The sequence below is a fragment of the Callorhinus ursinus genome, unplaced genomic scaffold (genome assembly GCF_003265705.2).
Source record: "Callorhinus ursinus isolate GAN/ISIS: 27379988/994484 unplaced genomic scaffold, GSC_fseal_2.0 scaffold12, whole genome shotgun sequence".
Taxonomy (NCBI): domain Eukaryota; kingdom Metazoa; phylum Chordata; class Mammalia; order Carnivora; family Otariidae; genus Callorhinus; species Callorhinus ursinus.
This window is the reverse complement of record NW_027397074.1, coordinates 38,544,046-38,562,617: the sequence shown is the minus strand read 5'-3', so window position 1 is coordinate 38,562,617 and position 18,572 is coordinate 38,544,046. Positions and strand designations below refer to the sequence as shown.

At 38.4% G+C, this 18,572-nt stretch overlaps 1 protein-coding gene across 3 annotated transcripts in view; it reads left to right on the top strand.

Moving 5' to 3' along the window:
• Positions 1 to 18,572, top strand: part of RAPGEF5 (Rap guanine nucleotide exchange factor 5) — a 243,083-nt gene that overhangs the window by 181,284 nt on the left and 43,227 nt on the right. For all 3 annotated transcript variants that reach the window (XM_073898944.1, XM_025873001.2, XM_073898945.1), the window contains exons 12-13: positions 14,604 to 14,682; positions 17,837 to 17,981. In XM_073898944.1, the coding sequence (XP_073755045.1) occupies positions 14,604 to 14,682; positions 17,837 to 17,981 (224 nt within the window). The remainder of the gene's footprint in view (positions 1 to 14,603; positions 14,683 to 17,836; positions 17,982 to 18,572) is intronic.

Here is an 18,572-nt window from a genome sequence, read left to right as displayed (position 1 = left end):
ATGAAATCTTAAACCTCTTGACTGTAAGAATGTTGAAAAACTTGGACATCTTGACAGGTTTCTAGACTTTGTTCTTTGAGTACTTTTAAGACAAACATCAACCACTTTCTGATGGGGTGAGTGAAGGCCTTGTCCTAGAGCCTGGAGGTGAGATAGAGGGTCTTTGAGGGTTTCCTTCACACTGTATTCAAAATGAAATTGACATGTGACTGTTGTCTCTATAAAGTCAGTTCTGGTGCTGATGTCCTCAACCCATGAACCATGAGGGTTTTTCCATGTAAACTGCAGACTATGGAAGACGTAGAAATGAATGGACTTTCTCCTTCATTCACCTCTGCACGTTTTATTTGCTTTATTTCCCTTATTTACATTTTATTTGCTTTCCCTTCACCTCAGATGCCCAGTTTGACACAGTTAGGAAACAGGTATTTCTTTATAGTTCAGTGAATTTCTAATTTCCTAGAATGGCTGGAGAAGAATTTATTACAAATAATAAAATACTCTGGTACTGGAAGGTTGCCATAAGTATGTACATGAATTGTCAATTTTCAAAGAATCTGAATATATAAAAAGTACAATCTGTTTTTAAATATAAACTATAGAGGCCCTATCTGATAAGACACAAAGTTTGTGTAGAATCATAAGGTCCTGAGAGTCTTCAGCTTTATTATTGTGGGAATAAAATACTGGCTTAAATCTTTCTAGTCTCTTTGGCATAGGAATGAGGTTGCTTACGAAACACAGATCCTCAGTGCAACTTGAATCTTCTCTCATAAAAATAAATTTGAGAAAGGTAACAGCTTTGTTCAGTTTTCATATTGTCTCCCTAATGTATACCTGTTAAGAATCTCTATAGTACAGGGGCGCCTGGGTGGTACAGTCAGTTGACTCTTGCTTTCAACTCAGGTCACAGTGTCATGGTCTTGATAAGGAGCTCCACTCTGGACTCTACGCTCAGCTCAGAGTTGGCTTCAGATTCTCTCTCCCTCTCCTTCCAGCTTGCGTGCATGAGTGTACACTCTCTCTCTTTCCCAAATAAATAAAAATCTTAAAAAAAAAGAAAAAAAAGAATCTCTGTAGTACACCTCAGTTTGGTACTGATTTTTTTGTTCTTGTAAATTGTTTCTTTTTGTTGTTGTTGTTCTTTTAAAAGGAAAGTGGGGGCACCTGGGTAGCTCAGTCAGTTAAGCATCTGCCTTCAGCTCAGGTCAAGATCTCGGGGTCCTGGGATTGAGTCCCATGTAGGGCTCCCTGCTCAGCAGGGAGTCTTCTTCTCCCTCTCCCTCTGCACTCTACCTCCCTCCCTCCCTCTCTCTCTCTCTATCTCAAATAAATAAAATCTTTAAAAAAAAAAAAAAAAGGAAAATGGATTTCTATTCCTTTAAAAAGAAATGCTGTTCTCAAATCTCAGAGTTTCTAAAATTACCATATTTCCTAGTGAGTTTTGGGTCTTTGGGCATGTTTAATGTACTTTAGTGCAAATATGATTTTGTCATGTCCAGCTGTATTTCCAGAAACTTGTTTAAATGTGTGATATCAGTCAGGCTTTTTTGGAGGAGCAAATTGGAAAGAGCAACAGATTCTGAAATTCATGAAGACAAGATACTGTGTCAATAGAGTTGACAATCTAGTAATTTTAGCAAGACCACAGTTTTACTGTAACATCAGCAGCTAAAGTTACTGGAGACAATGTTGAAGGATGAAAAAACTCTTTTCTCTTTCTCTTCTTTCTTTCTCTCAGAGATCTTGTGTGTCCTCTCCCCAGACAGTTGGAAGATTTAAAGTGAGATCATCAGATGTCCTTGTCTGTATTTTAAAATGCTGTGCCACCTTCCTCAAGCAAAACTAGCATCCTATCAGAAAAAAAAAAAATAAATAAGTCATTTTTCTGTGTGAGAGTGTGTACTTCAGGTAGTCTCCTCAGTGTGAGGAAGAAATGTTAGTGAATGGCAATTTGTTGATTATAATCACTGCATGTTAATCTCTCACAGCATGTTTCAATCAAAGTCTTGCTTCATTGAAAGGGTGCAGTGCCACAGAATTGCTGTAATTGACAAGCACAAGTCTGAAAGGAACATTCTTTGAGCAGGAGAATTTTTGCCTTTAACATACCTATAATTGAGCTTTCTCTCATTTCTCTTTGCAGTCTTTCTCATTATAACCCTCCCCTCCCATTTCCCATTATCCTCATTTTCTGCCCTTGGGGCTTTCTTGCTCTACAATTGAAACCATTCTTTTCATTCTGTTTGCAGCTCTTTGCCTTATACGTAAGGCTGCTGCTTGGCTGGCAGGCCTTCCCCCAAATCTTTCAATAAATATGAAATTAGACGGAATCGTTAAATATGAATGAACAGAAACTGTGGAAAACTAAAATATCTTGTAATCCCCAAAATATCTTATTGTAATCTGAATAGTGCTGGGAAATTATTTTTAGAGCAATTCTGTATCGTTTTCTGCTTCAGACTTACTGTTCTTGTCTGTTTTCTGCATACAGGATACTTTGTGAATCTTTTAAATCCTTTAATCCTGTAAATGAGCATCACTTAGTGTGAAGATGAAAAGTACAAGTTAGAATTGCCTTTTGCATACCTGGCTGGGTATTTCTACTTAAATTCTCAGCCTTAAGTGAGCATAGTTTTTGGTGAATGAGTGGTATATATCAGGACTCAAGATAGATGGTAGTTCTGGGGTGCCTGGGTGGCTCAGTCATTAAGCATCTGCCCTCGGCTCAGGTCATGGTCCCAGGGTCCTGGGATCGAGCCCCGTATCAGACTCCCTGCTCTGCGGGAAGCCTGCTTCTCCCTCTCCCTCCCCCTGCTCATGTTCCCTCTCTCTCTGTTTCTCTCTTTCAAATAAATAAATAAAATCTTAAAAAAAAAAGATAATGGTTCTAATATTAAAGCATCTGGTGTACTACTTCAATAATTACATCCCTTTCAATGTACCTTAAATATACTTGTTATGAAGAGAGATTTGTATAGTACTTGAAGCAAGTTAGGTTTTTACCCCTAAATTTTCTTCCTTGCTTGATATCACAAATTTTGTTTTTGTGTAGCAGGCTTAAAGATACCATAAATAGTGTCATGTGTTTTGTTAAGAAAAAAGAAAGAACGCGGTGAAGATATTTTCAATTTTGGACCTTATTCCCTAGAGTTGGACATATAAAATGTAACCTCATGTTGTTTTGTTTCAGTTTGATCTGAATTTAAAGACATTGCAAGCCATTTTTATTTACCACTCTGCTGACTTTTGTAAAAATATTTTAGTTAGCTCAAGTTCTGCTAGTGCTGATTGGCATAATGCAAGCACATGTCTCAGAATTATTATGACAATTTACTCTATTTTACAGTCTCCTAGGGAGGGTGTTTGTTCTTTGGGAAAAAAACATGAAAGGCAAATGTGTCTTCATCAGCATATTCTAGAAATCCAAAGTAGTGAGATCAGGATAAATTCACAATACTTATCTCTCGGTAAGTGTACTTTGCCTGCTTTTGATAATAGAGAAACTTAAGAAGCAGACCACATTACTCATCGTGTGTTTGAGCTCTTTGCCTGCTTTTGATAATAGAGAAACTTAAGAAGCAGACCACATTACTCATCGTGTGTTTGAGAATTTTCTGTGTGTATATTTTATTTGTTATCAGACATGGCTGCGTGTAACAGAAAAACGGATGGTAACTTAAACAAGGTATATACTTCTCTCTCATGTGAAAATAAAAATAGAGAAATGCAGTGTAGAGCTGGTAAGGCCACTCTGAAATCAGCCAGGACTGAGATTCCTTCCAGCTTTTGCTCCAGTGTCCCTGGAGTCTGACCTCCATCTCATAAATCAAGATGGATACTAGCTAGCATCACAGTCCAGGTAGCAGGATGGAGCAAGTCAAGAACACACCTGTACATCACACACGGCTTCTGCTTTTATCCCATGGACCAAAACTTAGTCATAGCCACATCTAGCTGCAAGTGAAGCTGGGAAATATACTGTTTGGTTTTAATATATGTGGAGAGCAGGGGTGCCTGGGTGGCTCCGTAGGTTAAGCATCTTCCTCCGGCTCAGGTCATGATCCCAGGATCCTGGGATTGAGCCCCATGTCTGGGGCTCCCTGCTCAGCGGAGAGTCTGCTTCTGCCTCACTCTTTTCTCATGCTCTTGATCACTGTCTCTCTCCCCCTCTCAAATAAATAAATAAAATCTTTAAAAAATATTTTTTTCACAAAACATATGAAACATATACTAAAAAATATTTCCTATATTATGACTTCAACTAAGCTTAACAATAGCACACATTCAATTTGTTCTCATAAAATAACATAATATATAATTATATTATTATATTTTTGGTGATATTTCAGAACTCTTATGTACCTGTTACATACCTGCTGTGTGGGTCAAATCACCATGAATCATGGGATTTCAATGCTAGGAGAAAGGCCTAAGGATGTTCTTAGGTGTGTAAGTAGTGCATTTATTTTGAAACAAAACAAAACTGACTTAATAGAATCATTTGAGACAAAGGAGTTTGTATGAATGCCTTTAGCCAAAAAGACAAAAATACCTTACCCAGTGACAGGTAATACATGTTTAATGGCTTGATTACTGAGATGTCGGAGTAATAGGTATATGTAATCAGTGAGGTGAGGAACAGACAAGACTTTGATGTGGAAGTCAGTTTTTTTTTTCTTTTAAGAAAGAGAGGACAAAATAAAATGTGACTAATGATTCTCAGTGTCTGTGATGTTTAATATGGAGTTTAGAAGGAAAGGAAAAGTTTTATGGTTTGACCATTTTAAAAGATTGTTTCAGTTTCTACCTTTACACGTCAACTTTAAAAAATATAAATATGTGTAAATGGTCATTAAAAGATCTTAAAAGAGGGGTGCCTGTGTGGCTTTGTCAGTTCAGCACCCAACTCTTGATTTTAACTCAGGTCATTATCTCAGGGTTGTGGGAAGGAGCCCATCTTGGGCCTGCTTAAGATTCTCTCTCTCCCTCTGCCCCTCCCCCTGCCCATCCCCATCCCTCTCCCCGCCACACCTCCCCCCCCCCCGCCGTGCTTGTACATGTACATGTGCTTTCTCTCTCTCAATAAAATAAAATAGATCTTAAAAGCATTGGGAGTTTGTGGACTATCTTAATCCTTCTATGTGATTGTCAGTTCTACCTTTAGAAAAGGAAATTGGCTGATCCCTTATAGATATTTGCTATTTACTAAGTGTTTGCTAGAAAATAAAAACGAAATTTGAGTAGGAATAAAGGAACTCCAGCATGCTGGTGTGTAGATGGAAAATGACTTAAAGGGGCATTTTTGGCAATTCAAAAATAAAAAGACTAAGTTCCTGTATCTGTGGCACTTCTCCCCATCCAAAACCAGGACTCTGTGACTTTCCTGCACATCCATTACCTCCACAACTGATATGGACCATTTGGATTCACAGCCTTAGAAGAGTAGAGTGCAGTGAAGTCCGGAGTTGGGCATCAGCCCACCTTGGGACCTAGCTCCCTTCTGATATTAACTTGCAACAACTCGGTAGTTTCTCACCCTACTTAGCTCAGGCTTGGTGTCATCATCCCACTTGGAGAGTATCCCTCCTAGAAAGAATATGAGGAGCACAGATCATGTGGGTAAAGCTCCTTGTACAGCACACAGTACGTGGTCAATAGAGGGTGGCTATTTCGAAGATGTTCGAAGAGAATACCTACTATCTTCCCTTCTCTACTTTTCCTCGTTGCCCATCAAAGCTGCCGTTGGCTTCCTGGTGCACACTAAGGAATAGGTGTGGTTCAGAGCAAATTTGGGGCTCTCTAGGGCTAAAATGTGTGCTGGATGGGGGTGGGGGATGAAGGTGGTAGTGGGGGTAGAGGTTTGTTCAGACATTCCCGTGAATGGAATATTTATCAGCTTGGGGCTGTAGGCCCCTATGTGGTCCTTTTACGATCTCACTGATTAAATTCCAAACCCTGTGAAAGTTGAGGCCTTAAAACTTGGCCTTCTCCATGGCAGTGAGCACAGTGCTCAACCCCAAGCAATAGGTGTTCAGTCAGTGGTCATGACCAAACCTTTCTTCGTGACCCTGAAGTACCAGTCTCCCTTTCATTGGTGTGAGAAAGAAAGCAGCTGTGTGTTACTGAAAAGAACTCCAATGACTGTTCTGGAACCCAGAGCACAAAGGTGTCCCAGCTGTCAGTCACTGGATGAAATATTTGTCCTAGAAATATTTTTTAAACATGGGCTACACAGTAAAGTAAGTTTTCTAATGTTGGACATTTTCAGTTTGTGTAAGATTCGTGCCAGGTTGTTTAGAAAGAGGCTTAGTTATGTTTAATTGTGTTTATTTTTTTAAAAGATTTCCTTTTTTTCAAAGATTTTATTCACTTATTTGTCGGGGCGGGGGAGGGAGAGAGAGAGAGAGGGAACACAAGCAGGGGGAGCGGCAGGCAGAGGGAGCAGCAAGCTCCCCACCAAGCAAGGAGCCCCATGCAATGCAGGACTCGATCCCAGGACCCCGGGACCATGACCTGAGCCAAAGGCAGACGCTTAACCAACTGAGCCACCCAGGCGCCCCTAAAAGATTTCATTTTTAAGTAAGCTCCATGCCCAACGTGGGGCTCAAACTCACGACCCCTAGATCGAGAGTCACACGCTCCACCAACTGAGCCGACCAGGCACCCTAGTTGTGCTTAATTTAAACCAGTAAATTGGTAATCTTTTTATCTTTAATATGTCTAGTTATCTTTCTTAACTTTAAATGAAGGCAATTGACTATTGCCTCAACTTGGAGGAAAATAACTTCTCTCCCATAGCTCTAGAATTTCTGTTAAGCAGAAACAAAAAATAAAATTTTCTCATCTGAATTCAGTGATAATGATTCACAGTGGCCAGGGTGGAAAAATTAACATTCAGAATGGTGATATATTTCAAGTTTTGGAAGAAAGCTGATAATAGAGATTCTTCTTGGTGCCTGGGAGATAAAAATGTCATACCTTGTCCTAAGTTGATTCCAGTATTAGGAGTTATTGCTTCAAACAACCATGCCCCAGACTTCTAATTTAAGATTTAATGTTTCAATTAATTTTTTCTTCATTTCATGAAATTTTGGAATGTTTAACTGACAAGCACTTAGGAACACAGTTTGTATCTTTAAGAATGCATTCTGTGATGTTAATCATACCAGATGGAGCAACTCTGAGAGTTGATTGTGTTAGACTGAGTGACTCTTGCAACTGGTTATTAATTTTTGTTGGTAGATGGTGCCAGATTGGTATTGAAGGCTCCATACCCATGACACTTCCCACGTTCTAATCTATACTCTTAGATAAAATGATACTTGGATTGATCAGGAAGAAATGCTTCCTCCCAGCTTATTTGTGAGAACTGCTGTTACTAATCAGCAAGCTATAACACCTGCAAGAAGAGTCTTTGGGGGAAAACAGTGTGATGGATGGTGTGAGGGCGATTATCAGAATATCCTTAAGTCCTTTTAGTCTAACTTGGGTATGCCCCTAACATTTTCCAAGGGGCATCTCTCCAAAGCCGTCAGACAGGGACCATCCTCGCACCAAATCCTGTGTCCTTTGAATGCAGAAGAAGGCTGATGAACCTCCCTCCAGCAACTTTTGACACTCGGGATCTGCTCTCCTTTCCATCATCCTTTCTTGTTGGCTTCTATTACATTTGTGTCTCCCTGTTCTCCTGTTTTCTCTCTCTCTTCTCTTCCCCCTTCCTGAACCCATCTTTCTCTTAGCATTGCCCAAATGTGAACATACACCCCAGCTCAGCCCTCAGTTCCCTGCTTACAACTTCCTAGGACTGTATCTGAGAGTTTTTGTTGTTCCAGCCACCCTCTTTATACCTTCTTCATATGGTAGCTCCCGTAGTCATCCAGACCTCTTTTGGCAAGCTCTGGTCTTTGATATTTCTGCCCAGAAATATGGGTACTCAAGCTCAATGTATTTAAAAAGTAAACTCGCCTTCCCTCTCCTTATTTTTCCTTTACCCAGTCTGACTGTCCTGATGCAGCAAGTGTAATCTGTATCTCTTGTCATTTCTCCCCTTGAAAATTTCCATTCACTTCCCTTTTCTTATAAAACAAGCCCCAGGCTTCTTGCTCTAGGGCTCAAAGACCCTCTAGGAATTGGCTCCAACCTACTTTCTAGCTTTACTTTGCAGTTATATATGTGATCCCTTCCATTACTGTTTCCAAACTATACCATAGACCAAGACTTATAAAACTCACACGTCCAGGGCACCTGGTTGGCTCAGTCGGTTCAGCGTCTGCCTTCAGCTCGGGTCATGATCCCAGGGGTCCTGGGATCCAGTCCCGCATCGGGCTCCTTGCTCAGCAGAGAGCCTGCTTCTCCCTCTCCCTCTCCCTCTGCCTGCCTGCCGCTCCCCGGCTTGTGCTCTCTCTCTCTCTGTCTCCCTCTCTCTGTGTCAAGTAAGTAAAATCTTAAAAAAAAAAAAAACTCACCTGTCCACAGTCCACTAATAAGAACAAGTGAAGCCAGTGAGGGCAGAACCGTGATAAACTGCAGAGTGTGCCCAGCATGAAAAGGGCAACTCAGCACTACACCATGTTGCCTTATGAGATGTGGGCCTGGTGTTGCCAGATCTTCTGATTTTTATGTTTCGTTTTTTTAAAGATTATCTATTTTAGAGAGAGTATGGCAGAGGGAAACAATCTCAAGAGGACTCCCCACTGAGCGTGAGCCCGACCCTGAGATCATGACCTGAGCCAAAATCAGTAGGCATATGCTTAACTGACGGAGCCAGCCGGGTGCCCCTAAATCTTCCGATTTTTAAACATCTTTGAGGGCTAGACAAGGCCCAGAGGCCACAGGTTTGTGACTCAACCACAAACACACACGCAGTCACTCCCTTGCTCACATTTATTTCTCCTGTTTGTCCGATTCTTCTTAGAAGTGCAGGGGTGATCTCACGTGACATGTTGGAGTTTCCTTCATCCCTTAGAAGATTTATGATTGGTGCTGCCCAATTGAAGTGTTGCCTTATTTAGTTCATTTCACGGGGACAAACGTCTCGGCTCCCTGACTAATTACAAGCTTGAAGCCATGGATCACTCTGTGCTTTCTTGTCTCTCACCCCCAAATCCCTTAGCAAATACCTTCTGCATAGTCTGTTCTCAGTACTCGGTTTTTCTTGGTTGATTGGTAGCACTTGGAGAATTGGGGCAGGCTCTAAATATTATTTTTTGAAAGTAAGAACAGGTGGTACTTATTGAGTGCCGAATGTATACCAGGTTCTCCGCCAGGTGCTTGAGAATGCACTATTCTCTTTCATCCTGACTACAATTCTGCTAGGTGTGGATATGATACCCACTTTATAGCTGACTTAACTAAGGCCCACAGAGGTTCAGGACCCTGCCTAAGGCTATGCAGGTAGAAATTCAGCTCTCTGATTCCCTTAGGAGTTTCCCCACTGTTTTCTAAGCTTCCCAGCAGGTTTAACAGACACACGCATGAGCCACAAATGGGTTGTAATTATAAGTGTGTCTAGATGCTGAGAGCAGCTGAGGGCTGGGACAGCAGGCGCTCAGGGGGCCTGTCACCTCTCTCCCCGCCCAAGGGTGACTTGCAAACATGACCCTTGGTGTGGAGAACATGGGCAAGCCCTGGGTTTATTAGTCCATGCTCCATCTAGTGACGTTTTTAAAAGGCAGCCTGTGGAATGTAATATAGTTCAGAACATAATTCCCGTTGTATTCAAATCGTTTTTTCCTAAGGAATGATGGGATTCCAAAACCAAACTTTTCAAGTTACAATAAAAGCAGATTGCACTATTTGAAGAGTGCCACCTAAGCTCTGTGTGTAGTAAGCTCCTGTCATGAAAGAGATGACTTTTAAAATTTGACGTAGAGCGGGGGTGGAGTGGGTGGGGGAATGGGTTAGCCTGGTGATGGGTATTAAAGAGGGCACATTCTGCGTAGAGCACTGGGTGTTATGCACAAACAATAAATCATGGAACACTATATCAAAAACTAATGATGTAATGTATGGTGATTAACATAACAATAACAAATAAAAAAGTTTTCCAATAAAATTTGACGTAGAAACAGTATTCAATGAATAAGCATTTATTATGTAACCAAAAAGGAAAAATAAAATGAGATCTCAAGATTTGTTCATTTTAGAATGGCTAAGCAATACTCTGGTGAATTGTAAAAATGTGCTGGAATTGAGTGAATTTAAAAGCTGGGGTAAACAATTGCACTTGAGGTCATGAATATTGCTTTCAGAAAATGTAAAATAAACTGAGAAAAACAGCTCTTGACGGCATAGCACTTTAACCTGTGATTCAGACATGAACGTTAATTTTTTTTAATTTGTGCTTAATCAAATTACATGGTACATTTTGGCACTGCTTCTCAAAAAATAGTGGCAAGTTGTAATATTCCAGGACCAGAAACAAGAACTTTCAAGTACGGAGTTTTTCTTGGCTTCTCGAAATAAAGTTTAAGTAGAACTTACTTTAGAGTGCCTTCAATTCCGCTGCATCTGAAGTAGAAATATAGGTGAAACAAAACTGCTAACAGTACTTAAGGGAATATGAGTCACTACAGAAATGCTGAATATTCACATTACTATACTTAGTTTAAATAGCAACTATAGGCAGTTGTCTGTTAAAATTCTTATCATTTGCTTTCTTGGCAATTCACTTACACCAAAAAAAAAAAAAAAGCATTAAGCTTAGACCTTTTTGAAACATTTAGATCCATTCCTCTGATTTGATTACATTTACATAACAGAACCCTATAAAAAGGATCTGCACCAAACCAATTAGTAGTCCACCTGACACAACTCCAGGATGCTCTAGAAACACTTGTGTTTTACAGAAATAAATGGAAGTTTTTAGTGCTTGATACACTTAGAATGAGAAAATATTTTAATATCTGCGTAAAAAAAATACATTCAAGTAAAATCAAATGAAAATGGACATTTCTTTTCTTATACCTTAAAATTAAAACAATAACAGATGAGAGAGAAAAGTCCTGTATTAACATCATTATAGTAAATAGTAGACATGGATTTTAGAGTCATTTCTATCAAAGCTTTAGATTTTGACTACACCTTGATGTATTTTATTTTAAGTGAACATAGTGCTTAAAACTGTAATATATTTGCTTTCCAGTTTTGATTGTTATCAACATGTTTCTTTTATACTGCAAGAGTACGTCCTATATTTAAAAAGCCACAACATAAATGTTCTTTGATTTGGGGGAGAGGGGGGTATTCCCAAAAGTATGGCTGAATATTTTTGTCAGTGATGAGCCAGGAATTTGGGATTAGATTTAGTGATTGATTTAATGAATAGAATTTCAAAGGAAAGGTTTTCTGTCTATTAATACCTAGGTATTCAGAGTTAGAAAGCATAATGAATATATCTTTTTATTCAGAATGTTAGTGTTATATGGCAACTATGAATTTGTTTAAACGAAAGATACTTTTATACACAAAGGTGCTTTTCTGCCTAAAGTCTTAAATTACTGTTAATTAAGCACTATATAATATAATAGATAATTACAGCATTTTAATGTGGATGCTAGAGGATGTGCTAGTCTTTCTAAATGGCTATTGTTGGCTAATAGTCTTCAGGGGATCATTTATATAGCCATTGTGGTTCCAAAAATATCTCTGAATACCAAGGGACAGCCTTTTTTGATACATGGCTATTATAAAATGCATTTTTATTTGAAGTGTGTCATTTTGATTATATCATTCAATTACTTTCATATGCAGCAAAAAAATACCAGTGCTGGAAAAGAGTAAGGGAAAGCTCTTTATATAGAGAAAAATTTCATAACAATATGGTAGTTAAATAGGGAAAGATTTGAATCAAGGGTATTGGGAATCTGTTCTGTTGATGAGGATTTTTAGCAGTTCAGTAGGATTTTAACTGGAGATGTTTTTATGTAGCCTTGTTGTTTTTATTTTAATTAATATTTCTATGGCAAAGAGATAATTAGGTAAATGCTGTTGAATATTAAATATGGTAGTTGCTTAGGGAAAAGCATTTCTGGGTCAAAGCCCTTAACAAAATATTGTCATATGTGAGCTCATTAATTGAATTGAATGCCAAATGGTTTTGCCACCATATAAACCGGACTCTTAAAGTCACTCAGCTCATTATCCAAGGCTGTTCCAGAATGGAATGACTGGTTATGTCAAAGTTTAATGGCATTCTTTTTCATCTCAGTTGCTAACGGAGTAAATTTTGATTAGAGAATAGTTCCAACCTCCTTAAATCAGCTAAGTGTAAGAACATTCCAAACAGGCCGAACCTATGTCCCATCAAGCATTTTGAATGCTGAATGCATGAGGTTCTCGGGGCTCTCACCCAGTGGCTTCTGTGTATCTCCAACTCTGATCTGTAAGAGCCCACAGAGACCCCCAAAATAGATTCTAGCCTACTCTGTGGTTCTTGCCGCCTGTATCTAACATTGGATGCAAAAAAACTCAATTTCTAATGAAAGCAGAGAACTTGAGGATGTTCATCAACCATACATACAGAGCAGTGTTAGAATCGGTGAACATTCCTGTTCAGTAGTGTCCTGGAGTGATAGTTTTCAAGTTGTATTTCAGAATATCCTGGGGATTCAGACATTATGCCACTGTTTGGTTTTTCTTGAAACTATTTTAAAAACTGTGATGAAGGGACACACAAAGCTTCAAAATGTATATTTCAAGGTTCTCATTAGGATAACCAAGTGATGAACTTCTGCTGCTAGGTTTAACTAGTTTTGGGGGCAGATCTTAGAATATAGGTTCTCCTGCCTTTTCGGGCAGATGAATATTTGAAACTGCATGGAATCTTTCCTGTGAATTTGGAAATTATGTTGGAGGTCACAGCTTGCCAGTAACTTTTGTAAACAGGCCTCTAGGAGAGGGCTCCCGGGCCTTCTGGGAGTGCAGGCTGTTCGTGTTTTCTCACAATAAATTGTCCCACCGGCCACATGCCCACAGTTATCTTCAGCATAGAGCTGTAGAACTCTATACCAGGCTCTGCTTTCCCTTTACACACTTAGAATGCATAGGTCTTAGTTTATGCCTAGCAAGGCCCAGACACATCTGTTTGAGAACTTACTTTTACAAGTAACAGTAAGCTGGAGCAGTGACTGTTAATATATTGTGGTGTGATTAAATTATAAGTGTAGGCTTATTTTACAAATAGGTGCCATTTGTCAAACTTATTTTTTTAATAAGGAATACTGTTACTTAGCATAAATAAATATCTTTGAAAAAAAAACCTTTCTTAATACTCTTCATTAGCATCTCTGGTTCATTTCACTTAAGGGCATTTGCAATTAGAAAGCAGATTTTGTTTTTTTTTAACATGACCATTTGCAACTACTTATTGGTGTAAATTGGGATTATCTTGATGTTCTACAATCAAACAAAACAATTAATTAAGCGGGGACAGCTGATAAGGAATGGAGATGTCATTCACTACCTCTTTATATCAGAGTTTTGTGTTCATAAACATAGCCTTGTTTTGCATTGATCAGTTTTTATAGTAAACGTTATTGGTTATTTCTATAAATTCTGGAATTTTTCCTGTCTTCAACATAGACATGCAGAGCTCTATACAGGGCAATTCTTTCTACTTACACATTTAGTATAGCTCTTGGAGAACATAAATGCTATTGCGTGTACAAGCTCATTATTCTTACAAGTGATTACTATTTCAAATTACTGGAAATTTGATGTTTGGATGTAAAAGACATGAAAATGAAATTATAATAGTAAAGTGAATTTTAAGTTCTGGAGGTTGGATAAAGACTATTATGGCAAGAGCTATACTTTGCATTCTGCATGTAATTTTTTCTATCAGTCTGGAAATTGTATTGCAGGGTCAGAGTTTACCTGTTTAGCTGTTCCATATTACACGTAAGCTGGACTTTTCCAAAAACACACAAGGCCAAGAAGCAATAAAAATCAAAGCTGTTTTTGTCAGTTGAGGAGGTAGGGAAGGGATTGGGAAGGAGTATATTGTGATATGTTATACCTGCTCCCATATTAAACGGGACTTAACTCTGTCTGTCTCCACAGCAGTAACATCACCCACCACTTTCGCAACTTCTTACAGATGCATTTGAGAGAGAAACATGAATGGCCTCAGAACCCGTTATGTGTCCTCTAAGTTTAATTATCCATTGTTCTTGCCCTAGACTTAGGTAAATGGCTATAGAAAGCCTTGATTTATTAGAACATGCAGGCTTCATTCCCTGTAGGACTGGAGCATATACCCCAGAAATACTATAAAATTTATCTTTAAAATGACATTATTTATGCATTGGTTTTCCATAACATCTTTACCCACAAAAATAAATGTTTTAAGGAGTGAAAAAGATGACAAAAGTTGTATGTTTAGAGAGCCTTGCAACAAAAAAACCCCATTGCTTGAGGTATTCTGTGTAAGGAGTTTAAAAAATCTTAACTTCAACAAATAATGTATTTTGTGGCTAAAATTCTCCTAACCCCTCCCACACCCACCACCATTTATCATATTTCTGTTTGAGAGCCTGGATAAGCAGTTACCTTCTTGTCAGTGGTGTGCTTACCTTGTGTTTGTTTTTCTTTCTTCACAGAGACCCTCCTTGATGATTTCCTTCTCACGTACACTGTCTTCATGACAACTGATGACTTGTGCCAGGCGCTGTTGAGGCAATATCCTTCATTAACTTCAGGATGCTGTGTCGGCTTCCTCTCAGACAGATGTCTCGCATTAGGAATTAACTGCCTTTCTTAATTTACTCAGCCCCTCTGTAGAGTGTGGATATGTTAAATATTAATGTAATGATATCCGAGGTAAAAGATGAAATGAGACAGAATAGACAGGGGGAACTGGAAGGCAGGTCTGCTGTTTTCGCTTTCTGGGTTGTGGATAAATTGTACTGTTTGTATTAGGTTTTCTTCAAACGTAGGTCTCAAGACTTGAGAAATCTGAAGGTAAGTTTGGTCCACTGGGTAAAACCCAGAGTCAAGAGGTTGAGTTGGACGGGCAATAAGTGAACTTGTAAGACAATCAGGCGGTTAGTGCCAGGGGACTTGGGCAGAAAAACGTACGTACATGAAACCATGTTTCTCTGCAAGTGTCCCGAGGCCAGTTGAGCTGTCCCCCACGTGGGAGGTCAAAACTACCCCCTAAGCAACTGTCAGCTTTCAGAAGCTTTGTGAAGACATTCTTGGTTAGAATGACAGACGTGATGAGAAGGTGAATGACCAGTTAAGGAAGCTTTATGATTTGATACATGAGCTAGAAGTGATGCAACAGATGAAAGGCCAGAAAGCCAAGCCAAATAAACTTACTCAGAGTCTCCATTCGGGCTTCTTGACTCACAATGTGCAAGGAAGGTGCTTGAGAAGCATTTAAGAAGCCTCTTAACTGTCAGGTAGTTATCAAGCCAAACTGAAGATTCCACTAGAGCCAGGTGAACATTTTTAGGAAGATGGAAATGTTTTTTTTTTTTTGCATATACCTGAGTTTTACTGAGCCCTAACAGTAATGGCCTTGGTAATATTCTTTTCTTGTTAAATAATTGTTACATTTCTCCCCTACTTGGTAGCCTTTTCCTGCTTAAAAGAATACCTTAAAACTCCATAAAGGGCATAACTGAAATAAAATTTCTCTTAATAAACATATAAACTAGATATCGTGATTACTTGTTAGTGCTTTGCTATGTGCACATGGCCATGCGAAGCTGCAGATCTTGGGAAGCTTTTTCAAACCAGTTCATAAAACTGATCTTGAAACATTATTCATTTTGAATTTGGAGAATTTCAAAACCAGACTTCTTCCACAGCTTCCAAGTGGGTGTTACTAAGAAATTCTGCAATAATTACAAGGTTTTCAAGTTCTCCTTCTTTAACAGCATTTTAGAAAAATAACTCTGAGCTAATTTCTTCTACATTAATGCTAATGGATTTTCCAAAAATATTACCATCTATTAAACCATACAGTTTGTTTCATAGCAGATGGATGCCTTCAAACCATTGTTTTTTTAAATTTTTTATTGTTAATGTTAATCACCATACATTACGTCATTAGTTTTGGATGTAGTGTTCCATGATTCATTGTTTGTGCACAACACCCAGTGCTCCATGCAGAGCGTGCCCTCTTTAATACCCATCACCAGGCGAACCCATCCTCCCACCCCCCAAACCATTGTTTTTAAATAGGATCCAAATAGGCGCACCTGGGTGGCTCAGTCAGTTAAGCATTTAACTCTTGATTTTGGCTCAGGTCATGATCTTAGGGTCCTGAGACAAGCCCCGAGCCGGGCTCCATGCTCGGCGTGGACTCTTCTTAAGATTCTCTCTCTCCCTCTGCCCCTCCCCACATCCCTCTCTCTCTCTAAGTAAAAGTAAATAAATAAATAGGATTCTAGTATTATTTGTGGCTATTATTGAGTAATTTAATGCCTTGTAGAATTTCCCTGAAGAATCTCTAAGACTTCACTTGGATATGATGATGTTTTGAGTCTTTGACTAAGGCTATAAAATTTTATATTTTGTCTGTTAAGAGAAAAACTAGGAAAAAAATGGGTGCTTTAACTGATTCTTTGTGTGTTTGCCTGAATTTATTTCTCACGTAGAAATAAAAAAAATCAAATGGCCTGAATGTATTTTTGCAGGTTGGGGAGACAGCGATTAAAATATGTTTTAAAATATTTACAAAGGCCGACATAGATATACCTATTTTGCAGTTGTATATCAGCATTAAGAGTGAAGAATCTTGTCCAGCAACTGCAAAGCCTACCTGTCTTTGGTATCATAGCATGTCCTTTTCCTACGTAACTTTCCAGTATGCTCAAGATAGTCAGAAATAATAATTTGGGGAACAAAAACACTAGGTTGGTTTGGAGAATGCCAAGCTTCTGTCTCATTCCCAAGGCTTTAAGCACATTGCTGTTGAGGTTGTTATTTTTATGTAATTTGAACAGCACAGTTAGCCGCTGTTAACTTACAATATATATCATTCTGGGTGATGACATTTTTCTTATAAATAAGCATAGTTAATGGAAGTGGATGATCCCAACATATTTTCTTACTTGCTTTCCTACTCAACAGTACATTGTGAATGTTCACTGTCTGTAAATGCACTACTAGACCATCAGTTTTATGGCTGTAGATTGCCTATGAATGGATATGTGATAATTTAGTTAACTATCCACAGTGTTTGATGCATTTAGGTTACTCCTATTTTACTTTTTTTTTATTCCAATGAAAATGAAAAGTAGCAGTCCTTTTTAAATTATGTTTACAAGTTTATCCAGTCCTTTTTTTCAAGCAAATTCCTGGGTGTGGGCATTTAAATCATATCACAAATTATACTCCAGAAATCGGTGCTAATGGGGGCTAATTGAGAAGTGATGGCTTTTATAAATTGTGAATTTCTGAAGGTCAAAGGATATCTGGCCTAGTTCTGATGTAATTTTTATGGAAAGTATCTATCTAATGTAGTGAGGGCAACTCTGCTGTAGCCACCCTTGAAATTTGTGGACCATTTAGAATCTCTTCATGGTGGCATCAACCCGTGCTGCCTTTGGAACTGTGTCAGCAGCTGTCAATGCAAATCATCTCATTAACCTTCATGACCTGCCAGCGGGCGCATGGAAATCATTTTCCTGGGTTTACTTACTTTTGCTCTTTCTGGTGCACACCTTTTGCTCTTGCTACGAATACTCTTTTCTTCCCACATGCTTAGGTACTTGCAGATTCTTTGGCAAATGCTTTAGCATGTTTTGTGAAAATAAGAATAAATAGATCTCTTCATATTTTGATTTCCAGCAATGCAATATTCTCTCTTAACCATTTGCACCTATTCTGCTAAGAAATATCAAGGCAAAGAAGAAAACTCAGATGTTCCTTGTCGGAAACGAAAGGTCTTGCATCTTGTGTCCCAGTGGATTGCTCTCTACAAAGACTGGTTACATGAAGACGAACATTCAAAAATGTTCTTAAAGGTAATGTAAAATTTTGAGATATTCTTTGATGCCAAATGACTGATTTGATTTTGAATTATGTACTTCAAAAATCTCTTTTGTAGGTGGCAGTCATGCAACTTTTTTGTCATATTCAAGCTGTGACTTAAAGAAAACATTGTTTTGATTTTTGAGGCCTGATACTCTGTACATAGAAATTTTTTTAATTGAAAATAATTCATTATGAAAAAAATGTAGGCAGCCAGGTTTACATTTGCTAATTTAAGGTTATTTTATATAATTCATGGGAATTTTGATTACAGATGAAATAATTAAGGCAGATAAAACATATCTGAAAACTTGACACTATTCAATATGTTGAGATTTATTCTGAGCTTGAACTAACCAGTCCCATATACACAATATTTGGATAAAATATTATCATTTAAAAACTATATTGACAAGACATACATTATGAAAGGTTTTCAGACTGTGATGTATTTTGAGAATTTTAAGCAATAGTAAGAGTAAGTTGCAAAATGGGTACTAACCTAGATTTACATTTGGAATTAGATAAACTGATATATTTTTCTTTCTTTCTTTCTTTCTTTCTTTCTTTCTTTCTTTCTTTCT